General features: G+C 41.9%; 1 protein-coding gene across 1 annotated transcript in view; it reads right to left on the bottom strand.

Annotated features, from left to right (window-relative positions):
• The window catches only part of LOC120235688 (S-adenosyl-L-methionine-dependent tRNA 4-demethylwyosine synthase TYW1), a 201939-nt gene that overhangs the window by 159096 nt on the left and 26127 nt on the right, over window positions 1-16716 (bottom strand). The window contains exons 8-9 of the mRNA XM_039238105.1: window positions 7231-7348; window positions 1276-1328 (exon numbers count right to left, since the gene is read on the bottom strand). Coding sequence (XP_039094036.1) covers window positions 1276-1328; window positions 7231-7348 — 171 coding nt within the window. The remainder of the gene's footprint in view (window positions 1-1275; window positions 1329-7230; window positions 7349-16716) is intronic.

The raw sequence follows: 16716 nt of genomic DNA, 5'->3' as shown, positions 1-16716 counted from the left end.
GTCTGTGACTCCCTCTCTCTCTGACCCTCCCCAGCTCACGCTGTCTCTCTCTCCCCTAAAAATAAAAATAAAAAAAATAAAATAAAAAAATTAAAAACATTTAAAAAAAAACAAAAAAAACAAAAGTTAAAACTATGTATGAAGCTTCCATAAAAAAAAAAAAATGACTCTGAAGTTGGCAAAGATTTCTTAACATACAAAGAATGCTAACCATTAACAAAAGAAAAAGATAAATTGGACCTTATTCAAATTTAAAACTTTTTAAAAGATACCATTAGGGGAATGAAAAAAGGAAATACTCACAATGCATATTGGGCAAAAGACTCATTTCCACAATATACAAAGAACTCTAACAAATCAACGATATAAAGTCAAACAACCTAATTTGGGGAAAAGATCTGAGCAGACGCTTGACAAATATGAACAACCAACAGGCACAAGAAAAGGTATGCCTCACCATCAGTAGTCGTCAGCAAAATACAAAGCCACGTGATACCACTGCACACTCACCAGAATGGCTAAATTAAAAAGACTTTCAATACCACAGGAGAGGGAGAAAATGGTCCACCTGGAACTTTCATAAACTGACAATCCAAGTATAAAAGAATACAGCCACACTGAAACCAGACAGGGAGCTCCGTACCTACCCTGTGACCTAGCGATTCCACTCGCAGGGATATACCCAAAGGAAACTGAAACATATGTTCATAACAAAGTGCTATCGTAAGAATGCTCAGGGTAGTTTTACTTTGGAATAGCCAAAAACTGAAAGCAACCCACTGTCTATCAACAGATTAAACATTGTGGTATGTTCATAGTGTTGAATAGTACTCAGCAATAAAAAATGAATAAAGTACTGAAATGTACTACAACATGGATGAATGTGAAAAACAGTATGTTGAGTTTAAGAATCTACATGCAGAAAAATACACAACATGATTCCATTCATATGAAATTCTAGAATAGGCAAAACTAAACTAGTGACAGCAACTAGAACAACTATGTACTGGCTGATGGGGAGGGACTTTATTGGTTAGAAATCAATAAAGTGAATTTATCAGGAGGAGAAAAGTGGCCTATATGTATCTTAATTTTGGAGGTAGATAAGGGTTTTTTATATCTATCAATACAGGTTGAACTCATTTAACAAATTCATTCAAAATCATTACATTAAATGTAAATTATACCTTTAAAATGGTAAAATTCACTGGCTACATAGAATAGCCATATAAAAGTTGCATAAAACAGAAATAATATTTAAGTAAAAACAAATACCTTTGTCCATCTGCAAAGCTTCACCCCAGAGTGGCTCCCAATCAACTGATAACCTGAATAGAAAAACAAGGAACACAAAATTGAATTGATTCAAACCCTCATATTAAAAGGTGATTAAAGGGCACCTGGGTAGCTCTGTCGATTAAGCATCTGACCCCTGATCTCAGTACAGGTCATGATCTCACAGTTTGTGTGATCAAGTCCCATGTCCACCTCTGTGCTAACAGTGCAGAGGCTGCCTAGGATTCTCTCTTTCCCCCTCTCTCTGCCCTCCCCCGCTCACATGTGCACACATATACTCTCTCTCGAAATAAATAATAAACTTAAAAAAAATGGCGATCCAAAAACTGTAACAAAATCATTCTTCTTTTCTAAATAATGGTAGGCAACAACCCAATGGCAGAAATCACCGGGATGATGAAACAACTTAAAATGTGTATATATCTAATAACACAGACTCAAAATACATAAATAAACAATAGGCTAATCCAAAGTTATAGGGAAAGGTTTTAACATCTTTCAGTATCTAACAGATTCCACAGACAAAAACGCTGTAGAGCTCTCTGATCTAATCCATACTGTAAATGTGATCGAGAACAGAGTATTGCCCTCAACAATTACAGAATGCACATGTTTTTCAAGGACCCAAGGAAACTCTGTAAAAAGAAACCAAATCTTGGGCCATAAAGCAAAAGCAAGTAACAGTATACTTCAAACAAACAACTGGGGAACTCTCATTAGTAATCTATAAAAAAAGATGAAGAATCAGATAGGCAAAAGAAGATTAAAATAAAGAAATACTGGGGTATCTGGGTAGCTCAGTTGGTTGAGCGTCCAACTTCAGTAGGGTCATGATCACACAGTTCATGAGCTCAAGCCCAGGGCCCAGAGCCTACTTTGGATTCTGTGTGTTCCCCTCTCCTGTTCCTCCCCTACTCACGCTCTATCTCTCTCTCTCTCTCTCTCAATAATAAACATTTAAAAAATGTTTTGGGGGCACTTGGGTGGCTCAGTTGGTTAAGCGTCCAACTTTGGCTCAGGGCATGATCTCACAGTTCGTGGATTTGAGCCCTGCGTCGGGCTCTGTGCTGACAGCTGGCTCAGAGCCTGCTTCTGATTCTGTATCTCCCTCTCTCTCTGACCCTTCCCTGTTCATGCTACCTCTCTCTCTCTCTCTCTCTCAGAAATAAGTGAAACAGACACTTCTCCAAAAAGGACATCCAGATGGCCGACAGACACATGAAACGATGCTCAGCATCCCTCCTCATCAGGGAAATACAAATCAAAACCACACTGAGATACCACCTCACGCCAGTCAGAGTGGCTAAAATGAGCAAATCAGAGAACTCTAGATGCTGGCGAGGATGTGGAGAAACGGGCACCCTCCTACACTGTTGGTGGGAATGTAAACTGGTACAGCCCCTCTGGAAAACAGTGTGGAGGTTCCTCAGGAAACTAACAATAGAACTCCCCTATGACCCAGCAATAGCACTGCTAGGAATTTACCCAAGGGAAACAGAAATGCTGATGCATAGGAGCACATGTACCCCAATGTTCATAGCAGCACTCTCCACAATAGCTAAAACATGGAAAGAGCCTAAGTGTCCATCAACAGATGAATGGATCAAGAAGATGTGGTTTATCTATACAATGGAATACTACATGGCAATGAGAAAGAATAAAATCTGGCCATGTGTAGCAACATAGATGGAACTTGAGGATGTTATGCTGAGCGAAGTAAGTTAGGCAGAGAAGGACAAATACCATATGTTTGCACATATAGGAGGATTAGGAGGAGCTTAACGAAGGACCGTGAAAGAGAAGGGAAAAAATAGTGGGGAAGAGGGAGGGAGGCAAACCATGAGAGACTCTTGAATGCCAAGAACAAACTGAGGGCAGATGGAGTGGGGGAGGGGGAGGGGAAAAATGGGCATGGAGGAGGGCACTTGTGGGGATGAGCACTGGGTGTTATATGGAAACCAACTTGGCAAAAAACTATTAAAAATTTTTTTTTAATTTTTAAAAAGGTTTTTAACAAATGACTAAATAAATAATAATAAAGAAATACTGCCCCAAAAAGAGAAAAAACAAAATTCGAGGAACCAACAACCCAACATGAATTCTCAGGACGAGTCCACAACCTAGCATTTAAAATGCATGAGCTACAGAAGATATGAGAAGCATGGAAAAGCCATGCCAAAGTAATGACATTTCCTTTTTTAATAAGCTAGTAGAGTAAACTAGTAGAACATTCTGATTTCGGAAAGCACTTAATGAAGTTTCTCACGAGGCTTCAAGTAATAAGCCACAATTATCATGAGTCTCTTGTACCAAACAACTCTTGACTTGCAGACAAATGAGGCAAATGGAGAAATACAGTCTGGATGGTGGCATAAGTGGATCGGTGGTTGGTTAAACAACCATATTCACAGTGTGATGATTAATGGAACAATGTCAATTTGGATTATAAGTCTCTAGTGGCAATATTACAGGGCTTTGTCTTTTATCCACTTCCACATTTATGTAAACATCTTGCATATAAATAAACAAAGCACTGCTTATCTATATGAAGACGGAACAGAGTGCAGCCAAATAGCTAATCTCAGATGCAGAATAAGCACTGAAGAGATTCCCAGAGAAAATTCCAGTTCTTCTTTTGGAAGAACTACACTCTACACTCTACACTCTACATTGCTCATACCATTATAATAGAAATCACACTCTATTAATTCTTCACATCCTTCTCTTCCAAGATACATAGGGTTTTATAAAATTTCGCATTGAGGTAGGTATGAGAAAAAGTGCCGAGTACAGGATGGACAGACCACAATGCCAAGATAAGCCAATGGTACGCAGCTGCTAGAAATCAGAGTGCACAATTCTAACCAAGATAAACTCACAGAGGACTTACTCTCCCACCTGAAATACCAAAAATGGACAAAATATATGGACAGTTTCCGAGAAAATGAAACATCAGCCAGCAAGGGACAATAATCGCAAAGAAGATGGAAAACACATAAGGTGACCCCGACCATTACCAGAGCTTACTGCCTTCAAAATTTCCAGGCTGTGTGGCAGGGAGAGGCAACCCACACACAGCTGGGTATTTCCTCAGAGTTGAGGACGTGGAAGCAGGAGTCTGGGGAGCCCACACGGCTAGAGTTTGCAGAACTGAGTACCAGAGAGTCAAAGCTACACAGAGCTTAAACTCAAGAATCTGTAGAGGATTCCTAGAAATATCTGCCTGAATGCCGCTTCATGAATATGTGAGAGAAAAGCTAACCAAGAATGGGAAAGAACCATCTTAAAAGACTGGAGGGGTGCCTGGTGCTCACAGCCAGCTGGGAACTGTGACTATTCACACCAGTCAGAAGCTTAAGATTCACAAGGCGTCGAGCAGAGTACACAGTAGAGTTTTGCCCCAATAGTCTTAAGTAATTAGCCATATTCTGAGTCAGCTCTGGTCTCACTTAACAAGTCATAAAAGCCAGATTAAAAGGCTCAAACTTGTTTTCAAGTAACTGCTCTTCATCCTAGAACAAAGCTCAAGAATGTTTTACAGGAACACAAAAATATAGCACCCAACAGGGTAAAATGAGATCTGGCATCTAATCACATTAACCAAGCATGCAGCATGACCAATGGGGAAATAATCCAGCAACCAAACTGACCCAGAAATGACACAAATGTTAGAATTACATTAAAACATTTGTCTAACTGTAATCCGTAGGCTCAAAAAGTTAAGTAGAGATATGGAGAATATAAAAAGACTGACATTAAACTTCTAGAGATGAAAGCTGTAATGTCGAAGCTGAAAAAAAAAACACTGGATAGAATAAATGGAAGATTAGACATTAGGAAAGATTACTAAATTATACCTGAAAACACAGCAATAGAAGTTATCCTAAAATGAAAAGTAGAACAGAAAAAAGAATTTTTTAAAAATTTTCTTTAATGTTTATTTATTTTTGAGAGACAGAGTGTGAGCAGGGGAGGGGCAGAGAGAGAGGGAGACAAAGAATCCAAAGCAGGCTCCAGGCCCCGAGCTCACAGAGCCCAACGCAGGGCCTGAACCCACAAACAGTGAGATCACGATCGGAGCTGAAGTTGGATGTTCAACCAACTGAGTCACCCAGGCGTCCCAAAAAAAGAATTTTAAAAAATAATGAAAATAGTATCAGTGAGATGTAGGTCAAATTCATGTAATTAAAGTCCCCAATGAAGAGAGAGAGAGGGAGTGGCAGATAAATATTTGAAGAAATAATGGCCAGAATCTGTCCAAATTTGATTAAAATTATAAATCTACAAAACCAGGAAGCTCAACAAATCCCAAGTAAAAGCAACATGAAGAAAACTATGTTGAAACACATTATACTTAAATTGCTCAAAATCCATAATTAAAAGAAAATAGAAAATCTTAAGAGTATCAGGGGCTAAAAACATTACTTCCAAAGGAACAAACAAAAGATGACAACACAGGCCTCATCAGAAGCCATGGGAGCGAAGTGGAATACCTTTAAAGCATCGTAAGAAAAATAGTTATCAACCTATGATTCCAAATCCATCAAATAATATCCTTCAAAGATGAAGGCAAAATAAAGTCTTTTTTCAGATACACAAAAGCTGAAAAAATTCAGCACCCACAAACCCGCACTACACAAAATGCTAAATGAAGCCCTTCAGGCAGAAGGAAAAGGCTGTCAGAGGGAACACAGAGCTACACGAAGGAATGAGAAACATCAACACAAGTAATACCTATGGGGGCGCCTCAGTGGTTCAGTCGGTAAAGCCTCTGACATCGGCTCAGGTCATGATCTCATGGCTCATGAGTTCAGGCCCCACGTCTGGCTCTGGGCTGACAGCTCAGGGCCTAGAGCCTGGAGCCTGCTTTGGATTCTGTGTCTCCCCCTCTCTCTAACTGCTCATGCTTTGTCTCTCTCTCTCTCTCTCTCTCTCTCTCAAAAATAAACAGGGGCGCCTGGGTGGCTCAGACAGTTAAGCGTCCCACTTTGGCTCAGGTCATGATCTCACAGTTCATGAGTTTGACCCCCGCAATGGGCTCTGTGCTGACAGCTCAGAGCCTGGAGCCTTCTTCAGATCCTCTCTCTACCTCTCTCCCACTCACGCTCTGTCTCTCTCTCTTTCTTTCTCAAAAATAAACACTTAAACGTTTAAAAAAAAAACAAAAAACTTAAAGGAGACGGAAGACTGGAGAAAGGAAATCAAAAAACACAAGATAAGTAGAAAACATATGGCTACATGAAAGATATAAGCCTATCATAAAATCACTTTAAATAGTCTGAATATCCTTATTAAAAGGCAGATTACACATATATATATATGTAATGTACACACACATATATTTATGATCTGAAAATTCTTGTCTGTCTCCTCTAAGAGGCTGGTGGCTCCTTGAAGAAGATACTGCATCTTCAGTTCCTCTGCATGGCCAGAACTATCACACAAAAGCATCTCGATAAATACAGAAAGATGGAGGGAGGGAAGGAAGTCAGTCCACTGACTCTCAACTGACCACTCTTCTTCTATAGGAAATCAGTATTTTCATTTCTTCTCAAGTATGGCCTCCTTAATAAGTTAGGACCACAAAAACCCAGATGCGTGTCTACACGAAACATTTCTAACGGACCCAGCCTAATGTTGATACAAGCTTTTTTTTTTCTGCATTTAATAAATTTCCCTTAACAAACGATCTGTGAAGAGGCCGGTGGTGGCATTTTCTGTCCGCGTGCCTGAGCCATGCTGATGCCAACATCCCAATAAACCCAGCACGGGGGGTGGGGGAGAACACCAGTGACCCGCAGGAACGAGACAGGCTCCCTCGATGCAGCTGCCGGGCCTTCCCTCCCGGCAATCCTTACATCACGCTCCTCATGGGGGTATCAGATGGGTGCCTGGGAGCGCGGTCCAGCGACAGCGCCTCCGGAGGGTCCTCACCTTGTTTAGTAAGAGCTTCCCGGAGAGCAGGGGTGATCATGGCCCTTCTTTCAGGGGCTTCACCCTTCGCGGTGTTCCTGACCAGAGCGCTGTTCCCCTGCTGGTGCTCCTTCTCTCTCTGCATTGAAATTAAAAGAACAAAATTCAGAGCTGGCAGTGAGCGAGGAGAATGACAGCACAACGGGCACGGACGCGCGGCATGGGTAAGACGGTGCGTCGCGAACCAGGGTCCGTACAGGCCAGTCTCCTGCAAAGTGGCCGCGTTCCCAGGCAGACAGTGAGCAGAAGGCCTGCCAGTCTTTTTTCTCTCTGCTTTCCCAAAAAAGGAACCACATACTCAAACACATACACCCGCAAAATGTAAATCAACAATCCACTTATCTAGATGTCAATTATTTTTAGCAATCTGAGTACCGACAGCTGCCGAAATTCATCAAGTTATTTCTCTGAATTTCAATTTCCTCACCTGAAAAAGGAGGAAAGTAACATCAATAAAGCAGAAGTGTTGCAGTTAAATGAAATAAATCACCAGGTATAATGCCTGATATATAAGAGGAGTTCAATAAAATAGAACACTGCTGGTTATATATCTACAAACCCCCAAAACAAGTTAAAATAGTGCCCTGAGCTGCTCAGCCAGCCATTTGTTTGGAGACCAAATTACTCCTCCACCTGCCATCTCAGTGCCTCTTCTAGACGATCCTGTGGGGAAAATGTGTCTTCAGTGATAGAAAGAAATCTGAAGGATAACATAAGGCTGGCTGTGTTTCCTTTTGACTTTGGGCCCTAGAAAATTCAGCAGCAGGCTGATGGCTGTGTAAAGTCTCACATCGGGCTTATCTTGAACTCTCTGTAAGTGGCTTCACACTACATGATGACCTTCACCCTTTACACTGATTTCTTCCTTTATTTAAAAAAAATTTTTTTTGTTTATTTATTTTTGAGAGAGAGAGAGAGAGAGAGAGAGCACAAGCAGAGGAGGGGCAGAGAGAGAGGAAGACACAGAATCTGAAGCAGGCTCCAGGCTCTGAGCTGTCAGTGCAGAGCCCAATGCGGGGCTTGAACCCACAAACTATGAGATCATGACCTGAGCCGAAGTGGGATGCTTAACTAACTGAGCCTCCCAGGCGTCCCAGCCTTCTTCCTCTATTTTTAAATCTTACTCTATGTACATATATTTTAAACTTATTTCAATGCCTTTCTGCAAGATGGTAGAAGGCTAATCAATAATTCCAAGGCAACACACAAAGTCTGTGCTACACTTTAGAGGAAGCAGCTGCCAGGTCTTACTAAGAGCTGCAGAAATTCAAAATCACTCACCTTGGCAGCGGCCCTACACCAAGCCCTAGACTACCCTCAGTGCCTGTCCATTTTCAATGCCCCGCCCCCAGATAATCAGTAGTGAGAACACCTCACAGGTCCCTGGATGTCTGAAATCTGCCTCCAACTAATACAGATGGGAGGATGGTCCTTATTTGAAGCTGGACAACAGGTGACAGGGATTCACTAGATCATTCTACTTGTGTGAATATTCAAAGTTCTCTATACAAAAAATATAAAACAGATTTAAAAAAAAAAAAAAAAAAAACCCAGAAAGGTGAACCAATGAAATCTGGAGTTAACTTCTCTACCTTGTCTGTTACTTCAGAGATTTGCTCCAAAATTAGAAGTCAGTGAAAAACTACTTTAGAGACTCAAAGGTATCAAATGAGAAACATAAATCCAGAGTTACTTCTGTCCTAAAGGCAGCATTCCTAATTACTAAATATAATCAAAATGCAAAGCTAATGAACAATTTTGCTTCTGTTAATATGGTTTTCAACTACACATTTCCACATAGAACTGAAAACATTTACAAACATCAAGAAATTGTTCTCATCAAATATAAAAGTAATCAGTGTATTACTAGGCATTTAAAAGTTTTAAGTTTCAGCTATTCTTTGAAAATATTTAAAAACAAAAGTATCCTTTGGCTTTTTTTTTTTTTTTAAGTCTATTTCACACCTAAAAAGATGTCAACTTAAAAAGGAAGTCTGTGGAAGGGGCACCTGGGTGGCTCAGTCAGTTAATTAAGTATCTGACCTCAGCTCAGGTCACAATCTCACGGTCAGGGAGTTCGGGCCCACACCAGGCTTTATGCTGACGGATCAGAGCCTGGAGCCAGCTTCACATTCTGTGTCTTCCTCTCTCTCTCCCTCTGCCCGTCCCCCATATGTGCTCTATCTCTCCTAAATAAATAAACGTTTAAAAAATTTTTAAAAAAATGTCTGTGGTAGAGCAAGGTGAACTGCCCTTGAACTTGACAGCGTTTAAATGTCTCTAAGGTAATTCCACAGCAAGTTACTAGAACTCCCTACTAATCATGCAAGAATTGCTCTCAAAAGCCTGTCACCACAAAACAGCACCAAGCATAGCTGCTTATCCCAAAGGCCACATAAATCCAAAACTGGACCCACCCATGACACTGGCCTCTGATCACTGTGCTCAGAGATCCAGAGACACCCTCTTGTGGTTAAACACACACACACACACACACACACACCCCAAAAAACCAAATTCTGACTCCCATGAAAGGAACTCTATTTTTTTTAATGTTTTATTTATTTGAGAAAGAGAAGGAGAGAGAGAGAACATGAGTAGGGGAGGGTCAGAGAGAGAGAGAGATACAGAATCCAAAGACAGGCTTCAGGCTCTGAGCCAGCTGTCAGCACAGAGCCCAGCGCAGGGCTCGAACCCATGAACCGCGAGTTCGTGACCTGAGCCGAAGTCAGACGCTCAACTGACTGAGCCATTCGGGTGCCCCAAATGAACACTCTTTTTTTTTTTTTTTTTTTTTTTTAATTTATTTCTAGGCGAGAGAGAGACAGCATGAGCAGGGGAGGGTCAGAGAGAGAGGGAGTCACAGACTGAAACAGGCTCCAGGCTCTGAGCTGGCAGTCAGCACAGAGCCCGACGCGGGGCTCGAACCCACGAACCGTGAGATCATGACCTAAGCGAAAGTCGGACGCTTACCCAACTAAGCCACCCAGGCGCCCCCCCAAATGAACACTCTTAAAGAACGGTCATGGAACATTATCCATGTCCCATCACTAGAGAAATTATCCATCATAAAACAGGAGTGTGGCTCCTCCATTTCAACCATTCAGATACAAAATTTATATAGGAAAGCGCTCAGAGGCCACAATGAGAGACCCTGAGCATTCAGGACAAACATTCACCATTCTCTGTCTCTACAGCAGTTTAGTCACATCTTCCATATGCAGCAGTAACTTCATTTCTAAAAAGAAATATGATGGCCGATAACATTCCCCAAGGAAGCGCAAAGCACCCTCCGAATTCTAATCTGGTAGGTGCAGACACTGTTCACTGTTTGCCCAGAATATAACATATATAGCTGCTACACGGCCTGAACAGAAATTAATGAAGAGCCCACAACTGCTTCCTCCCTCTCCTGTATGCCCCGTTTGACGAGTAACCAAGCTTTAAAGGTTTAATGCCCACAGACTGGCTCCCTCCATCCACAATGCCATTGCCTCTGCACACCAGCCTTGGTTCCTCCTAAGTGCAGCAGCCAAACTAAACGGTCTTCCCGTCTCCAACTTGTAATTTCATCCCTTCGCAGCTCCCGAACCCATCACATCTGCCCTGAAGGAAAACGAATGTCCTCTCCAAGCTGCTGCTTCCCAGCATGCAAAAAGGAAAACCAATTATAAGCTAAGTTCCCAGGCACTTTGAAAAATGACTATAGGTAAGTGAAAAGTCCTTTATAAACAAACAGAACTACGTTAAACTTACATAATCATGGGAGCAAAAGTGGTACCAATTTTCTAAAAAAAAAAAAATTATACAATATGACCTAATTCATTTTCGTACCATTGTCCCAGAAACCACAGTACCATCCCAAATAACACCTGGGAAATAAGACACGGCACAAAAGGCATCCGTTAAAGATTTTAAGGTAAAATTCCACCTAGCCGGGTAAGTGCCAAACAGGTGTTTTGCCACAAACGAGCTTTTCATTACCAAAGCAAACACACATTTCTTCTGGGAAAAAGCCCTTCTGATTGTTTCAATCTGTTTATTTCATTGATCCATCAGGTGATTCCCTTCCTTATCAAGTCATGCAGAGAAGAGAAGCGCCAGGTTCTCTCCCAAGGTCATTTTTCTATACAGTCGGCGCGCCTAAGCCTGGAGCCTTGCCTGCACACGGTGGGAATTCGGTAAATGCTGACCAAAGGACAAATGCTTCCGAGCTACCAGACGGCCATCCCTAGCTCTAAAAAAGTAGATCTCCCTTCTTTTGGCAACTGATTCTAGATCTGGCAACTTTCAACATTAAAAAATCTCCTTTGGGTACGGAAACTAAAACTGCTGCAATTTAACCCGGCTTCTGCAGGTTCCTTTTCTTTAAAGGAACCACCTATGGGCCACTTACTTGTCACAGCTCCGTTTTTAAATGACAAATTTTCAACAGGACTCGAAGTTTTTCTGTTTACTAGGTTTTAGGGAAGCTTTCTGAACTTTCTGAAAAGCGGTTTGACCAGATGTGTCAAGTGCTTCCAAATGGTTTTCCTCTGACCTGGTGACTCTATTCTGGATAACCTGACTTACAGAGACAATTCCAGAAGGCATCACAAGTGGCCTTCTGTGCTCCTGGCCGCACAGGCCATGGGTGGAACAGCTGGTTTAAAGGCGTTTGCAGGAATGGGTCGCCTTGTATTTCTGGGTGAATCAGACACCCAAAGCCTTAGACATAAGAAAGAAAGAACAGCTTTGTGGTATCCGCTGCAGTACTAAGAACTGGACCCACCGAGATCCTGTCATAAACTGAAATGCTTCTCTGGTGAGTAATTACCAAGCATTGACCATTTATTTCCAAAACTACTGATACTCATATCACTGTCTGTCTGCTTCACCGGAACATGCTGTGGGGAGTATTTAACATTTATTTACTGCAGGAAAAAAAAAAAAAGAAACATCCTGCTCTACATTTACAAATCACAACCACGAGAAAAACCAAAAAACAACCTAAGAACTTGCCAGGCTCTTGCAGACTCCCTGTGCTCTACCCAATTCTTCAGATTCTCTTCTAAAAACCACTTCTCTCCCGGGAGCTGAAACAAAGAGATGGACTCCAGGCTTGACCCCACCACCTTCAAGCCTATCAGCCATCTGACTTCAGACAAATGTCTTTACTTCTCAAAACCTACTTCCTACCCTGTAAACTGGTAAAGCGGACATCATAATAGTATGGATATCAAGGTGAATGCGAGGATTACATGAGATAATCCGATGTGTACTTTGATTTCTCCAATACCCTGAATCTGTACTGGAACTACCCTCCTTCCCTACACCCCCAACCCATCCGTCGTATTCAATCAAATCACACCGCTTCCCAATGCCGGTAGGGTAAAGCTCACACCCCCATGACGGAGAATGAAAAGGCCTCCAGGACCCTGCCCCTGCCTTCCTTCTCTAGTTCATTCTCCACACACCCCCACCCCTACTTGAAACCACAGACACACCAAACTGTTCCCCAAACGTGCTGTTCGCCCTAGCACCCCATCGCTCTGCATCTGCACCTGCCCTCCTAACCTTCCAATGTTTCCCACTTAGCTCTCTTGTTCTTGGACATCGCTCCCACCCCTCGAATCCTCTTCAGCCCTAGAACTACCGCCTTGGACCTTGCTACAGACGGAGGGAGGTAGAACACCACAGTGGGACACCAGTCGGAGCAAACCCATCCTATTTGAAGATAGCTGCTTGTACAGTAATAGTTCATAGTTACCAAGTACACACTATGTGGCAGGCAACAAAATAAAGGGTGTCAGCGAATGAACTTAGTTAAGCTTCCTAACAACTTTATAAGAGGCTACTTTTATTATCTCCTACTTTAGAGACGAGAAAACAAGAGCAGAGAGTAAAATAATTTGCCAAAGACCCACAGGCTGAGACAGCATACTCCACAAAACTCAGTTGAGTTTTACTCAGAAAGAGGTCATATAATAGGTGTACTTTGGCCCAACCCTCGAGCCAATGCTAACAAGCACTAGTGCCTCCTCTACGGCAGCATCTGGGGAGATTTTGTGCAATGCCTGGTAACGACCGGGCAGAAAGCAACACGGGAATATGTATGAATGGACCCCAACGAAAATGCCAAAAAAATTCATGGGGGGAAAAAAGCCAAGCAGTAGATCAGCGTGTTCTATCCAATATAAAATGAGAGACATACTTGGAAACTCTACCATAAGCTAACAGTAAAGAAAAACAGAGAAACTGGTGGTTTCATTTTCATGTCACACTGAAGGTGGAAAAATATTTATTTTTGCCCCTAATCTAATGATCTTATGAGAAATCTAAAATGTCCCAAATCAACTGCTTCAAGTTCATAAAGTCCAAAATCATTTCATTTCAAAAAATTCACACAGATGTTCAAAATCTTCATTTGTTCTTTCTCTCCAGTGCCCCCTAATGGACAGAGATGAAAAGCAAAGAGAAAATGAACCCACAAATTATTCCAAACTTACCATACACTTGAAATTTGCTGAAATTAGATCTGAAATGTTCACACACACACACACACACACACACACACACACACAAGAGGTAACTATGTGAGGTGATGGATTGCTTAATTTGATTGTGGTAATCGTTTCACAATGTATACACATATCAAATCATATTACACACCTTTTAAAAAATCAGTGTACAACCCTAACACATACAATTTGTCAATCATGCCTCACTAAAGTTGGAGAAACAATTATTACAAACCTCACTCACTACAAACAAAGCTTTAAATATCTTCTCTGGGCAAACCATGAGAGACTCTTGAATGCTGACAAAAACTGAGGACTGATGGATGTGGGGGGAAGGGGGGGATGGGCATGGAGGAGGGCACTTTGGGGATGAACACTGAGTGTTATGTAGAAACTAATTTGACAATAAACTATTTGTAAAAAAAATAAATAAATAAATAAATATCTTCTCTGTAAAAATCCAGAAATCTACCCAAATCAGGTATCTCATGCACTGAAATCTATCCTGTTTTAAGACCGTTTTGCCACTAAAAAATACTCCAGATTCTTAATTAAGAGTCATAAAACTATACATTTGCTTTGACCCAATACATCAATTTGGGGGAAATATAACCTAAGAACTGTTAATACATTTTTAAAAATAAAAAGGTCTCAGGCACCTGGGTGGCTTATTCAGTTGAGTGTCCAGCTCTGGCTCAGGTTGTGATCTCGCAGTTTGTGATTTCAAGCCTCATACCAGGCTCTCTGCTGTCACCGTAGAGCCCACTTCGGATCCTCTGTCCCCCTCTCTTTCTGCACCTCCCCCACTCGCACTCTCTCTCAAAATAAATAAACATTTTTTTTTTTAAAAAGTAGAAAGGTCTCAAACCAGTGCTAATTTTACCAGCAGAAAACCTGACTCAGCCTAAATGGCCAGCTCTAGGAAAATGTATAAACCAGTTTAAAATATCTAACCAAACTTCCTTCTCACTTTGACATCTGTCAGGCTTTTAGAGGTGATGACACACAGTCAGGTGCATGTTTGCATCTGACTCATACCTGTAAGGAAGGGAGAGGCCCCTGTTCCTCAGACAAGGGGATTAAGGCTGGGAAAGGTGAAGCTGTGCCCTCAGACCACTGAGTTACACACAGGCTGGGCCAATCCCGGAACCCACACTCCACGCACTTGTCATTCTTAATAGCTCCTCTGCCAGGGGCTTCTGAAATACAGGAGCTACTAAAAATGACAGACACAACCCACACATGGAAGTATTCAGAAATACAGAACAAAAGTGCTACAACCACAGGGAAGATGGACAGCAATTTTAATTTTTTTTTTCATTTCTGAGAGAGAGAGAGAAACAGCGTGAGCAGGGGAGGGTCAGTGAGAGAGGGAGACACAGAATCCAAAACAGGCTCCAGGCTCTGAGCTGGCTGTCAGCACAGAGCTGGACGCGGGGCTCAAACCCACGAACTGTGTGATCATGACCTCAGCCAAAGTTGGACGCTTAACCGACTGAGCCACCCAGGCGCCCCAGATGGAGAGCAATTTTAAACTGAGAAGCAATTTTGGATACATTGGCTTAGAGTTTTACACCCAGCCAAGAATTTTTTGGTTATGAGCCTTACAAAAGAAGCCAACCCACCCAATATAAAAATGCACACAGGACAGGGCATAGGGAAAAATTTGGCCTTGCCCAAAGGGGAATCTGGCCATCATCCCCAGTTCCTGGAAAGTAACATGGAATCCCTTGGAATTTCCTGAGTGACAGCACCAACTCACAGTGGGCCCCTCAGATCGCACCTGACTTCAAGTGGGGGGAAGGTGCCGGAGATTGAGTTCAACCCAGGGGCAGTCAATCAGTCATGGCTACAGAACGAAGCCCCAGTAAACACTGGACACCAAAGCTCAGGTGTCACCTCATCCTGATGAGGACAAAAGAATGCTTCTTGAATCTATTCTATGCGTTTCCTCCTTTGGCTGATGTTCTGTACCCCTTCCCAGCAACAAACCACAGCATGAGGACAACAGCTTCGAGGTTGTTCTGTGATTCTTTCTAGCAAAGTATCAGACCTAAGGGTAGTTTTCAGGAGCCCCCTTTCCCGAAACTTGCTATTGGTGTCAGACGTGAAAGCAGTCTTGGGGACTATGCCCTGAGACCTTGTAGTTTATCTAAGTAGGGAGAAAGAGGTGGTTCACGGGAAAACATGTTCAACCTCACTCAAAATGAAAGAAATACAAATTAAAATCAGGTCATTATTTCTCACTTTTCAGGCTGGCAAGACTTAAAAGAGTGATCACGCCTGAGGGTTGGCAAAGGTATAGAGAAATAGGCTATCTCATCTCTCTCCTATTAGAAGAACTAAAAATGTTTTCAATTTTGTATAGGGCAATTTGGAAACATCTATTAATACTATAAAATCCCAGAGTGCCTGGGTGGCTCAGCTGGTTAAGCGTCCAACTCTTGACCTCCACTCAGGTCTTGATCTCAGGGTTGTAAGTTCAAGGCCCAAACTGGGCTCTGCTGAGCATGGAGCTTACTTTAAAAAAAAAAAAAAAAAAAAAAAAAAGGTCCCTGGCTGGCTCAGTTGGTAGAACATACGACTCTTGATCTCGGGGTTGTAAGTTCAAGCCCCATGTTGGATACAGAGATTACTTTAAAAAAAATGCGTGTGTGTGTGTGTGTGTGTGTGTGTGTGTGTAAATGTAGACACAGATATAAAATCTCCTGTGATCCAGAAATTTCAATTTTATGAACTTATTCTTAAGATAAATTTATACCAGCCACAAAAAATATAAGAGCAAGAGTGTTCAAACTCTTGACTAAATGTTAATCAAGAGCCAAATACATTATGGGACATATTCCTAGACCACTATATAAACATTACAGTGAACCGGGTAACTCTGTATGACAGCACTGGAAAGCTGTCGTGTTAGATGAAAACAAGCAGTCTGCAGACTTGGGAG

The sequence above is a fragment of the Hyaena hyaena genome, unplaced genomic scaffold (genome assembly GCF_003009895.1).
Source record: "Hyaena hyaena isolate Hyena2069 unplaced genomic scaffold, ASM300989v1 scaffold_135, whole genome shotgun sequence".
In the NCBI taxonomy this organism is placed as follows: Eukaryota; Metazoa; Chordata; class Mammalia; order Carnivora; family Hyaenidae; genus Hyaena; species Hyaena hyaena.
Note: the sequence above shows the minus strand (reverse complement) of the source record. Positions and strands in the feature narration are given on the sequence as shown.